Consider the following 14,275-nt stretch of genomic DNA (forward strand, 5'->3'; position numbering starts at 1 on the left):
TTCCAATAAGCCCAACCTTATTTTCAATACTCATAGACAATTCATCTTCAAGCACATGTAGAAATTCGTGCATTTCTCTATGTTATCCAATATAATTTATCCTACCCGAGTTGTGCTTCTACTGGCATGATCTAGTTGCATGTTCACTTTGGTGGCTATTCTTCTTGCCACATTCAAAATGACACCAATTCTAGCTTGTCAACTACCATTCACAAGCTCTTAGTTCAACTTTAGATTGTAGAGGAGTTTAGTCTTGACAACATGCCTTCTTAGAAGATCCAAATGTCAATCCTACCTCCATCATTGACACTAACTATGTGGGACACTTTCTATCTTTACAATATTTGACTTGTTCTACATTCCTTTCCATTGTTGCAAAGTTATTGACGATGAACATCATAATTGAATTCTCTACATGACACACCTTATATTTTCATCTAAATTTCAAGATTGACAAAGGGACGCCTACTTGAGCAACTTCCTTTAAACTATTATTGTGGCATGAAATCAATAATCAATGAATGTGTTTGATTTTTGTCTCTACTCCACAACTATATAATTTTTCTTGTTGCTATTGTACAATAGAAAATTTTGGTGGTGTTGTGCAACTCTTAATTTAATTATTCGATAATTGAATATTTTAAAAATAAAAACCCTCTTAATAAATAATTCAGAATAGAATAATTTTCTCACCACTTTTAAATTTTTTAATTACATATATAATTTTTTGCTCATTCATTACATTAAGAAGATAAGTATACTATTGTACCCCATTCTTATTCTTGCTATAAAAATAAGTCATTTTCTTTGACAATGATAACTTTCCTTTATCTCTAGATATTATTATTATTTTTTTAATAAATACCAATTTAAATTTAATATCATCTTCTACATAGAAATTTATTTATAAAATAGAAATAAATAATTCTATATACATTAAAAGGATAATATTTTGATTCCAAATGTTTAAATGAGCCATATACACCATCTATTCTGCTTCCCCGCATAGGGAAACATTTGTTACGGGACCGACTGGTCAAATTTCATCTAAAATATTTGTCTGGACACAATCGAGAAACAACAATTTACAGTCATGTGCATATTCAAAAGTAATAATGAATGTTTATTGTTGTAGCGCACCAAACCCACCACTGCGATCGAATATCACCATCACGTTTTGGCTGCAGTTTACTGGAATTATCACCTTCTCGGGGAGTCGGTATATTCCATCCACCAATCCATTTCCATCTAACATTCAGATGCAATTTGAAATGGGAAGGTAAGCATAACAACTCTTCTATTTCACAACGATTTATCAACTTATTATTCCACAAGTGGATACGAGTCTGGATTTGTACTGTACTGGTAGTGACTGTGGAGGAAAACAAAAAGTTGAAGATTCTTGATCAAAATTTATTCATTCGATATTTGATATTTTATTTCCTCGTTGCTTTTCGGACTCGGATTTGTGGACACTTCAAATTGCTTTAATCAGAAGTAAATAAGATTTTATTATCAGAATGAATGTCTATTAAAAGGATGATAGTTTTGATTATGATAAATCCAGTGGAAATCTATTAATTTTGAAATTCATCCTAGTTTTGATTATGATAAATCCAGTGGAAATCTATTAATTTTGAAATTCATCCTGGTGTGTTTTTGCAGGAAAGAGTTTTGACTCTCTGGTGATACATTTGTGCAATGGATAGTGAAACAGTGAAGAGTGTGAGAGAGGTGGGATTAGATGACATAATCCATGCAGGCTTACCACCTCCCAGGGCAGAGGTTTTTTACAGGCAACTTCAAGGAGCCATTGGAGACATTGGGGGATCACCAACCTCGCTATGGCAGAGAGTTTCAAAGGAGCTTCTGGCACCTCATTACCCGCATGCTCTGCACCAGCTCATGTATTATTCCATTTATAAAGACTGGAACACTACCAAGAATGGACCACCCCTTTATTGGTTCCCTACCCAGTAAGCTTCTTTTCATATTTAAATCAAAATGCTTATGAATTTCATTGCAGGCAGGAGTTAGGACGTATTCAAGCTCCAAAGATACTGCAAATAATTATTTTCGTTATTATATAACGAGTCTAGTTCCCGCTGACATGTCGCTTTTACTTTTTATTTGGCCGTCTACCTAGACTGGGAAGCTTAATTTATAGAACAAGCGATTTCTGTTTGGATCGTCCTATTGGCGTCTTCTTCTTTTTCCCCATTTTCCAAGTCTTTAGAGAAACGTTTGAAAAGCTGAGATCTATTAGATTTCTACAATCTATGTTAATACTTTCAGATTTCTGGATTTGATTGTGTATAGTTTTTTTACATAAACATTTTGGATCATAGTACATGATCCATCATCAGGATGCTAGAGAGAAAAGAACATCAAATTGTATGATCCTGATGATGGATCATGTAGTATGATCCGAAACGTTGACGTAAAAAAACTGTACACAATCAAATCCAGAAATCTGAAAGTATGTTTGAAAAGCTTTTCACCACTACTTAGTTGATTAAAACCAATCAATCTATACGCATAATTCCTTGGGAGTACTGGATCATGGTGCATGATCAAGATTGCATGGGTACTCATACCCACACCTCTGGTACTCATACCACGACCCAAGTACATGACTCAAGTACCAGGTACATGTATCTAAGTGCTAGGTACTCCTAAGGACATTGATTAAGATTTATGAGTACATGTATCCAAGTGCCGCGTACTCCTAAGGACATTGGATTAAGATTTGTGATTTTTTTTCATTTGCATATCGGCTTATTGTTTATCAAGCTTAATTTAATACCTAATTAGTTTGAAACTCTCATACAATATTGATTAACATTAATAATAGTTTATCGTTTGCAATATTGTATTGTCATATGATTTATGATCTTCTTGTTCATGTTTAAAGTCTGCCTTCTCTGTTATGCATCTAAACATTTATCATATACTATTATTACAAACATATAGCAAATCTGAAACTGAATTCAATACATTACATTAGTAGAGAGCAGATTTCCACTATCCATAGAATACTTAAAATGTTTCTGGATTCAATTGTGTTACTGTTTTGGATCAAAAACAGTAACACAATTGAATCCAGAAACATTTTAAGAATACATTACACTTGCAAACTTCATCACTGTTCTTGGTTTGAAAAACCATTGTCATGACTCATAATTTCAGATTTAATACAAAAGTAATTTAAAATAAAGTTTGACATACCCAAGTACCCCGTCCCCTATTATGAATAATAGCCGTACCTATACCCGTACCCCAAGTACCCCCGTCCCTGTGCAACCTTGTGCATGATCTAATGATTCCTGTGTAGGCATCGCTAGGTCTCTGGTTCTTGTCTTCTCTGGCAGGAGACCTTTCGCAATTAATGTTAATCACCTGCCTTGACTGCGTGACCAGATAAAAATTTCATCTGGGAAATTGGTTGGTAATCTTCCCTCTTAATAAAGCAATGTGCTTCTTTTTCTGGGGAAAGCTATTCTGAAATGTTTTTTTTTCAGTAATTATCAGGTCGCTATGTAAATAATGTTTGGCTTTGCTTGGATGATGATGGTTGTAATGTTCGATAGCACAAGTGTTTGGAATTTCTGCAATTAGTTTTGTCTCTGAGGTTCTTTGGTTGAACAGTCATAAATGAGGTGGTCTGTTTCTTCAACATATATTGTGTCCTATGCTTCTCTCTGGTCATAATTGTTGGCCCAATCCATCTCATATCTCTTAGTGTATTCTCAAAGTAAATAATAAACATGAATTTATATCCCACCTATTCACCAGATCTATATTGATTGCCAGTGACTTCACCTGGAAAGTCTATAGAAAAAAATACATCCACTTTTGATGCAAACAAGACCGACATAGAGGCTGAATATACAGTCTCTCACAAGTCTCTGTCTGTTTCAATTAGCTCTGGAGGAAACATCAAAACTTCCACTATCCTACTATGCATCTTGGAATCCTCAACTGAGGAAGATATTACAATATTGCACCACTACACTTCCCTGCCCATCCTGTACTTGTTCTCTCCTCTTTTTCTTTTCCTTTTTTAAGTGCTTGTTTTCTTCTCTGTTTATGGCATTATACTTTCATTTCAAATAAAGCATCTCAACGGCTTCCAATCTCCAAATGGTTGTTGTCCTTGTCTGCTACTTGAAAGCCTCCCCTTCCTTTGAAATCACTCCTCACATTTTTGCCTTGTAGCTTTCTTTGCTTATAGTAGGTTCAAAAGAAACTTCTTTCCCTTTACTTTGATTGCCATCACCCCTTTTACTCACCATTTTGTTATTCTGGTTTAGTTTTCCATCTACCTTTATGAAATAATTATAAGCATCCTCTACGGCAATTACTTTTACCAATGTCAGCTCATCTTGAAGTTGAAACTTCAGTCCATTCAGATATCATGCTTCTGCCTGTCTTTCACTCTCCTGTGTATCCATTGAAATTCTAAGCCTCATAATCTGAATCATATAAGCCTATACTGATTGGTATCTTTTTTATAAGTTCTAAACTTTTTTAAACCTCTCCAGAGGATTGAAAACTCTAGCAGCCTTGTTTGAGGGCCTTCACTCTTCCTACCCCTCCACCAGTTCACTGGAAGCATCAAAGACTGCTTTAATATCAAAACTGATGCAAACAAGACCTATATGTGGGCTGAATGGACAGCCAATCACACCTTTCTATCTGTTTTAATCAGTTGAGGAAGAGGTCCATCATAACTTCTCATATCTTCCCTCTTTACATCTTTCAATCCCGGACAGAGGAGGAAAATACTGAATGGCTGCACTCTCCTCCTCTTCTGTACCTGTTCTCTTCTCTGTTTTTATTCATGCATATTTGGTCGATTAAATGCAGGATACCACCTCCTAGCAAGATACCATTGCTGTGGATATGATTATCCCTGGCCTCGTTGAAAACATGTCAGCAGTAAACTTCGTCACAGTATTCCATGTCCTAGTAATCAGAGATGGTGTTGGCAAGTGTATGCCAGGTAACAATACAGATGTTGTCATTGATGAAAACATATAGTTCTGGTATGGCCGCTAGTGTTGATGACAAGTTTTGGTTGGTCAGTTTAGTGAAAAATGTCCAAGTCCAGGAATGGTACACAGAGTACAGTTTGACAGTTTTGGTCAGCGGCGACAGAGGATTTTATCAAATGGGTCTACAACTTAAGGAATATGTTATATGGGATGTATATGGTCTATTACTGTGACTTCTAGTCTTAGTATGTGATGCTGAATAAGATATAGTAGTGCAAATTGGCACAGGTTCGGGAAGGCAGCAATACAGGACAGTTTTTGATATTTGGATAAATTGGGTAAGCAAACCAGTTTACTTAGCATGAAGAGACGACATCCAAGGTTGCAAATTTTGGATAGGATAACCTAATTTTATGCTTGGTATGGGTATGTACACGTTTGGTAAAGCCTTGTTGAAGCCAACAGGAATAAAGAACTGAAGTGGTATAAATGAGGGCAATTTGGTATGTGAGGATATGGATGAATATAATATGCTGTTGTGATGTGCAAGCCTTAATGCTGGAAGCCAGAACAGAGCAGATGCGAGCTTCATTAGAACTAATCAGGAATTGAGATGCTATGTATGGTTGATTTTTATATGATCTAATCTTAATGTAATGTATCATGTATTGGACAATGAGTCCTTGAAGGTGGCTTTAACCTTCATCCTTGATCAGTGAGCTCCCTTTTTGTTCTCACAACTCCTAATAGGGTTGAAAACCTTTAACAGGGTCTAGTCTCCAAACAGGGACTGATTTACTGGACATATTGTATGGACTTCTAACAAAGTCAGATTTCCTAACAGGGGCACATTAAAACTAGTGCATTATCTCGTGGGTTCAATCCCCGCCAAGGTTTTCCCTTGGCCAATGTTTTCACAAGAACAAATCATGGTGTTATGAGTTCTCTTATTGTGTATGCTTTATTACTGTGCTTTATCATTTCGGTTATTTGATTAAAAGTGCTGCGCCACTGATTCAGCCCCCTCTCAATGTTGCTTGATCCTAACATATCAAAAGTAGGGGACTACTGACTGAAACACATCAGACCTTCAATCTGCCAAAATGGAGACCAAAAGGGACATCCATCTATTAACAATAGAAGAGTCCAGTAAAAGAGTAGTTGCCGATTAAAATATAGCTGCCATGGTAGCTAGGTTTTGGTGACATCAGTTACGGAAACGACAGTTAATTTGCAGTCCATTTAAGGAAAACATAACCTCCATGTTGAAATAAAATGCCCAAAATTGTAGGAGTAAACATTCTCTCACCTCTCTGATTTGAATGTTAATTGGTTTACATCACTTTGGTATCATAGCTTTGATGCTTCACACCTGCTTTTATTCTGGGAAATCCAATTGCAACTTGAAGGCCTCAAACTAATAATATGAAGATTATCTCATAGTTTACAGCTAAATCAGATGCCAACTTGGCATATAAACCCACTTGGAGGCTTACATAGGGATTTCTTTCTATATACTTGGTATATTATTCTGATGTGCACCTCTTCATGTATTGACCCTTTGATATGACTGCTAACTAAAGCATCACTCTTTCCTGTAAGTTCAAAGTAGGGATATTAATGTGTTGAAAGCTGGATAAATCACATGTTGTGGGATATTAAGATGCTAATAAGGAGCTAACAAATGCTCGTGATCTCATGCCAGCATATGAAGAAAGACAAGACAAGAAAGTGATCTTCAACATCTCTAAAAATAAAGAGATGGCTTTGTCTTCATATGCTTCTTCAACCACCGACGAAATGATGCACAAGGATTCTGAGACTGTACTCACTCCATGTCAAGAATCATATATTGAGGATAACTTATCTAATAAGTCTAGAAATCGAAATAGACTTCATGATTCTACTTCATCTCTTGAAGAGTACATGGCATCCACTAACATGTCAATGGATGTGGATGAGAAGGGTAACATTTCTAATGATAGTGAAGTGAAGGATGCATTGTGTGTCAAATTTAATCAAATTGAAGAAGGTAAACAATAGAATGTGACATCGAAGGTAAGGACGAACAAATGAGAAAACTCTTTTATGAACCTATGGGAAGAAAAGAACCAGGGAAATTAATGGATAGCGGTGAGGATGTAGAAAGGACTATTCGACTATGTGAATAGTTGAAAGAGAGAGCTAAGCATTGCAAGTTGATAGCTTCAAATGCAAGAGAGAATGCACAGAAAATCAAGCAAAGGCATGGACACTTGGATGAACAAGAGATGTCAAAAATCACGACACATGATATTGAAGTCCTGGAAGGTTATTGCATCTAAGGAAGAATATATGAAGAGTTTGATAGATGAAAGTCATTCAGCCTTATAAAAGGTTAAAACAATCAAGAATCATCAAGAACTCACAATGAGCAAAAACTTAGACTTTAGTTTTTTGATGTCTCCAATAACGTGAAAAATGTAAAAATATTGGCTAGAATGTTGGAGCATATTTTTAGGGAGGTGGGAGTAGAGAATGTGGTGTAAATAATCATAGTTAATGCAACAACATATTGTTAGAAACTAAAGTCCACCAAGATAATTGAGAGGGCATGGGGGGTGAATTAGTTATGTAATTAAAACAACTCTGAATATCCTTATTAATTTTGAAGCATATAAATAGTAGATACAACAACCAGAGAAAGATAATATAATAACACCAGATTTGTTATCTAGGGAAACCCTTGATCAGAGGGAAAACCTTGGTGGGAATGATGCCCACAAGATGATGTACTAATATAAAAGTTTCTTTTGAAAGGATGGACCCTGGTAGGAATCAATGAAATACAATTAGTCAATGTGAGTCCTTGTTAGGAGACTTTGAATCCTAGTTAGGAGATTCCAACCTTGTTAGGAGTTGTGCCAACCCTACTAGGAGTTAAAAGGAAGAGAGATGGACCCACTGTCCAAAGAGCTTCAATACTATCAATAATTGTTCAACAACGACTTATCTTGCCAAATACAGTTCATTGTAAGCTCCTCGTGCCTCAACTACACCAATCCCTTCTCTGGTCCAAAAGATATTCACATTTAAGCTCACACAATACATCACATAGATATGACCACATATCACCATATGATCTTACTGATCTACACACTCTACCTCAAGGAAAACATCTTTCCTTTATACCAAGTCCTAAAACAAGTTATTGAGTCAACTTTGAGGCTTCTTAATTTACAATAATAATATAGGACCAACTTAAAATATTACATTACACGTTACATGACAATATTACATCTTTTCACAATTACAAACAATTTGTCGACTTACAGTCTTCATAACTTTCCACTCACTAATCATCTGATTATGCATGTTTAACCAAGCCATCTTCAACATGCCTTCAACCTCTGTCTCAACTCGCTTATTTAGACTCCATTTCAGTTAGGAGATAAAATCCAAACAATAATACCCACTTTCCAGAAACGCTGTTTGAAAGTTGCCTTCACCAAATCCTTCATAACTCTGTCCAGTCTTCATATTTCCACACATGATCTTATCTAGAGCATCTAGACATACTATAGAACATAATCCCAAGTGCACATAAGATGATCTTCAATCCTCGAACCACGTGAAGCCAATCTCTGTCTGTTGCTCTGCCAGTCTTCACAGAATAACCAATATGTTGACATCAATGACAAACTTTGTCATGAATGCAACATATAATCACTAAATCATGTCTCCAACACTACTAGGATACTCCCCCACAGGAATAGCATAAGCATTCATGCTAACACATATGTGGAAGAAGGTAGAATCCTCAAAGAAAGGCATCCCACTCTTTTTTGGACACCTTGTGCAATGCATGCCCTTTACCTTCTTTTGGAGGATATAGGAAAATCTGATTAGGTGACTCTTGTTTTGGAAGATGCAAGGAGGATCACAAAATATATTTACAGTCACCCTTGGGTTCTACATTCGATGAGAGAGCACACTCAAGGGAGAGATTTAGTGAGATCTGGTGTCATAAGGTTCGCAAAATTTTTCTTGATGTTGCAAAGCAGTCTTTGAAACAAACATTTGTGAGAGCATGGCTAGACTCACCTTATTGAAAGAAGCCTGAAGGAGAAGGTGTCACATGCATAGTCTTCGACAACCATTATGAATAAAAGGCTGCAAAAATTGTGAAGCTAACTTCAAAACTTGAATTTTAATTATTGTTGATTCAAGTCTCTCATTGTTAATTTGTAACGTCATTAATTAATCTTTTTGTAATTTGTATTTTTCAATTGTAGGTCCCCAAGCCCTTTGTTAGTTTTGTGCACTTGGTAGATGAGGATCAAACTCCAATGGGGTCTATTAATGAGGCCATGGATAGGGACAAGGAGTCTTTAAAAATTACTACAAGGGGGATAGACTCTAATTTGATTCTATTTGAGAAATTATTGATAGGAGATGTAACAATCAACAACACTAACCCATTCATGCAATAGGGTACTTTCTCAACCTTCATTTTAGGTTCAAGAATACTCAAATTCTGATAGAGAGGTCATGGAGGGCCTCACTACATGCATTCAGAGGATGATAATTGAGGTTGAGGAGAGAGAGATCTTGTTTTGGCCGAACTCCAAACGTCTAAGGAAGGGGTAAGCTATTCTCCTCAGAGCTGGCAAGTGTTAACATTTTGCCTAAAAATACATGATAATCAGCAATAAAGAAGAACAGAAAAAGAACAAAAGATGCAAAACATTTGTCCTAGGAAAACCCTTCCACTTGAAGGGAAAAACCCAACCACACCATGAAAATATCACTTTTATTAACAATGAAATGTTCAAGTACAATGGTTTCCGCTTGATACTATATATATATATATATATATATATATATAAAGGATAGAGAAATTCTTCATTGCACAACTGCAGATCTCTTCAATTTCCAGAACATAAAACTCTTTGTATTTCCATGTTCATGCCTCTTCACATGATACATGTTTCTACATATAATACTATCTCAACTATTATCATAAATGTCTTCTTCAACTGAAAATAACCATAACGGTCATATTTCTATTTCATAAAATCAGAGATAAAGACTTTTGTTGCAGCTACAATCTTCAACACCCCTCTTAGCAAGAGAGAGATTTTAGTATGGAAGACATACATAGCTGCAACCATAGTGTTAATCACATAAAACATGTTATCTCAGCGTAACATAATTCATTGTAGTAGCATAAGATTACCATCATGGAGTCACACACATGACTTCTGCCATGCCTACTTGTAGAGGTGGACCACCATACCTACTCGCAAGTGTGTAATGAGGGTTTTCACCTCAGATTTCTCCCAGAGAAAAATGCATTTTCATCATGCCTACTCACAGAGGGTGGTCCACCATACCTACTCGTAGAGGGTGGAACAGGGGTTTTTACATAGGCTTCTCACAGATAAGAATGCATTTTCGCCATGCCTACTCATAGAGGGTGGTTGACCATACTTACTTACAGAGGGTGGAACAAGAGATTTCACCTTGAACTTGTCTCATGGAGAAGAACTCATTAACACATGTATAAGAAAGATTGAGATTCTTTCTCAACAAAGACTCCCTCTCTGTAGGGACAACTTGATCGCCACAATAAGATAGCTGATGCAACCTCCCTCTAAAGCTAAACATCTCCCTCTAAATATGTTTATCAAGGCAACATTCTCATCTCATTGCTTCGTGTTGCGCCCTACAACTAAGAGAGATATTAATAACTCATAAAATCAACTATAATAGATATCAATACTATAAGCATACACTATTCCCAGTGATATAACAAGAATTCAAGATAAAATACTTATCTCTTTCCATGCAACAAACATAAAAATGAGAACCAACAATTGAAACCAGCATCTTCCAAACAAATTAATACTAGAAAAACCTAGAGCAAGAGGTTGTTACAATAAGATGTAGCAAATATGAAATTGCTCCTCAATACACTTCTCTTTATAGAAAGCATGAATTCCCTTTTTGAAATTCCAAATTTGAAGGCAAGTATAAAACTGCCTGTCAGAACATCATACAAACTGAGGTTTCTGTCAATACTAAAGAGAAAAAAAAATGATAAACACCCAATCCTCTATAAAAAACTAGTACTCTATCCAACCAATCTTTCATATATTCTTCACAATCACAAAATATAATGTCTTTTTCTTTGCTGAAGTTCTCTCACAATCTCTTGATCAAATTGAAATATGCCCTAGCATTCCACATACAAGACTTGGTGTTGAAAATGATTAAGAGCCAAAAGCTGAAGATACATCACCATTAGCATTAAACAGTCAACAACAGTTACAATTAGAATACGATAGGGATTTTCCAGTGGTGCCCAATCCACATGAACATGAAAAGAAACCTCTACACTTATGCATGTCATATTCACCTGAGTTAAATGCATAATGATACTTGTATATACTCTTCATGAATGTTGAGCGGAATAGTTGCAAAGGAGACTATACAACTGTAGAACGGCTAAGGCAATATACATTGCAATAACACTCCTCCCACTTTCTTCTTTTCCTTGTATTTTTTTTTAATTAAGCTCCGAAGACTTGGCTCAATGCCTTGGAACCAAGTTATCAATGCTAATACAGAAACAAATACACTCCAAAATGACCTTTTGTATTTGCTAAAAACATCTAACAGAAAAAACGACGACGATATATGATCATTCATAAAATAACTCCACCACATATGTGAAGAAAACTATCAATGGAAGAATGAAGAGCTTGATGAATTGGCCAGCCCGATGACCATGTTCAGTCACCGTCCCAGCTGGAAGAAGACACATACACTTAAGATTCCAACAATTATAATAGATAGCCAAAAAACAAATTGGGCCTGAAGAATGATAGGAATTGAGCAGCCAACATGGACACACATAGGAGAAATTCAGAGAAGAGTTGATTGCAGAACATAATAGATATGAAGTCTCTATTGTGACTATATTATACACCAAATTCAAATTACCATCTGAACAAATTAGAGACTTCTTTGTTGCTGTTAACAAAACTAGGCTTTCTTACCATGTTAATGTTTTGCCCAGAAATAAATAATAAACAGTAATAAAGAAGAACAAAAGATGCAAAATATATATCCTGGGAAAACCCTTCCACTTGAAGGGAAAAACCCAGCCACACCACGAAAATATCACTTTTATTGATAATGAAATGTTCAAGTACAATGCTTTTCACTTGATATATATATAAAGAATAGAGAAACTCTTCCTTACACAACCGAAGGTCTCTTCAATTTCTATAGAACTCTTAATGTTTCCATATGCATGCATCTTTGCATGACATATGTTTCTATATATAATATTGTCTCAAATATTATCATAAATGTCTTCTTCGGCTGAAGATGACCATAACGGTCATATAATCAAGATAAAGATCTCTATCGCAGCAATAATCTTCAATAAGGAGAAGAAGAACTACTCAAACCTTAGCTATAACATCTCCCGTTTGGATTTTGAGGTCTAAAGTAATTGATGAATTGATAAAATATGTTTTCGCTTTTCTCTTGCTTTCTAACTTTTTAATATTTATTTGATAGATTCTTGGTAACAAAGTTGGGGTGGAGATATTCCAAAACTCTAAAAAGCTCCCTCAAAAATCTGTGTGAGCCTTGTAGGTCATCTAATTTTGAGCATAATTGGACCTTGTTTGAAGCCATCCACACAAAGGAGAGGAACAAGTTAACTCAAAAACACCTCACTGACCTTGTCTTTGTGCAATATAATCTTCAGTAGTGTGCAAAGAAGGCACAAGAAGTAGCAACTTGTCCAATCGCTTTAGAGAATATAAATCCTTACAGTGATTGGACATCACAGGAGCAACTAGAGGATGGTGTCAATGATTTGGAGAGGCGGGCTGTGGAGGCATTGGGGGTGGATTTGGTTTCATAGTAGATGGTTTTGAGGAGGATGAGTTGGATGAGGAGTCTTTGCCAGTGTTACAAGAAGCTAGTGGCAAAGCTACATCTAGGATGTAGGATGTGCCACAAACTAAGGTAGACATACTGAATGAGGAGGCACAATCATGCCCAACACAGACTTCTAGGACTACACCCTCTAGTTCTACCTCTCCTTTAGGTTTTACTAGAGCTAGGAAGAGTAATATGTAATTGTAATGATATATTTACTTTTACAAAAACTGTATACCATTTTGCTTCCAGCCATTAACAGTCCTCATGACAATGCAATTTTGTACCCACCTTGCATTTAAATATATCTAGACTCATCTTGTTTCTTTTGTGTTCTCATTTATTGACACATTGGATGCATCTTCTTATTGAATTTTGCAAAAAAAAAAAAAACATTTCTAATTGAATTTAAGCAATTTTTTAAGCTCCTGATTTTTTTTGCCGAGAACTGGCCAAGGTTTTCTTGATTTTTTTTTTTCAGGCCTTGGTGAGTTTTCCATCTATGGAGGAGGCACAATCATGCCCAACACAGACTTCTAGGACTACACCCTATAGCTCTACCTCTCCCTTAGTTCTTACTAGAGCTAGGAAATGTAATTGTAATGATGTATTTACTTTTACTTTTACAAAAACTGTTTACTATTTTGCTTCCAGCCATCAACATTCCTCATGACAATGCAATTTGTACCCACTTTGCATTTAAATATATCTAGACTCAGCTTGTTTCTTTTGTGTTCTCATTTATTGACACATTAGATGCATCTTCTTATTGAATTTTACAAAAAAACAATGCATTTCTAATTGAATTTAACTTATTTAAGCAATTTTTTAAGCTCCTGAGTTTTTTTGCCAAGTTTTTGCCAAGAACATGCTGAGGTCTTCCCGAATTCTTTTCAGGCCTTGGCAACTTTTCCATCTATGGATTGAAGTATATGGAAACAATCTTCTGTTTGTTGAGCACTTATATCGTCACTTACAGTAAGTCTAAGGCTGATGTTTGAGGTTTAAACCCCAGTAAGAGGTGTCATACTTGCTGGAGTAAATCTCAGAGATTTAGGGCTGGCTGTACATGCTCAGGAAGGGCCTATATTTGTCAGTAATAACTCTGAAATATGCTACAACAGTCTGAAACTCCATGAAACTGAGCAATACAAGTCTGATAATGAATTAAAAAGGAATTACGTGGTTTTGCAGTGTGCCATACAAGTCTGATAGGGACCAAACCAGGTCTGAAATCAGTGTTTGGGCTGTGTTTTTCAGTATGCAACTTCGATATTCATTTGTCGAACATTAATAAGTATCTTGGTTGCATTATTATCTAAGCATCCGTGAAAAAT

At 35.8% G+C, this 14,275-nt stretch overlaps 1 protein-coding gene across 2 annotated transcripts in view; it reads left to right on the plus strand.

The window, feature by feature from the left end:
• The first annotated feature begins 1,005 nt into the window (after positions 1–1,005).
• Positions 1,006–14,275, plus strand: part of AAE18 (acyl-activating enzyme 18) — a 77,384-nt gene continuing 64,114 nt past the window's right edge. Inside the window, exons 1-2 of one of the 2 annotated variants that reach the window (XM_089815773.1) lie at positions 1,006–1,279; positions 1,666–1,976. In XM_089815773.1, coding sequence (XP_089671899.1) covers positions 1,702–1,976 — 275 coding nt within the window. In that variant the 5' untranslated portion in view covers positions 1,006–1,279; positions 1,666–1,701. Of the gene's footprint in view, positions 1,498–1,665; positions 1,977–14,275 lie in introns of both variants that reach the window. The other variant, XM_089815770.1, reaches the window with a different exon arrangement.

The sequence above is a fragment of the Cupressus sempervirens genome, chromosome 1 (assembly GCF_028749045.1).
Source record: "Cupressus sempervirens isolate cs-2001-9-10 chromosome 1, ASM2874904v1, whole genome shotgun sequence".
Lineage (NCBI taxonomy): Eukaryota > Viridiplantae > Streptophyta > Pinopsida > Cupressales > Cupressaceae > Cupressus > Cupressus sempervirens.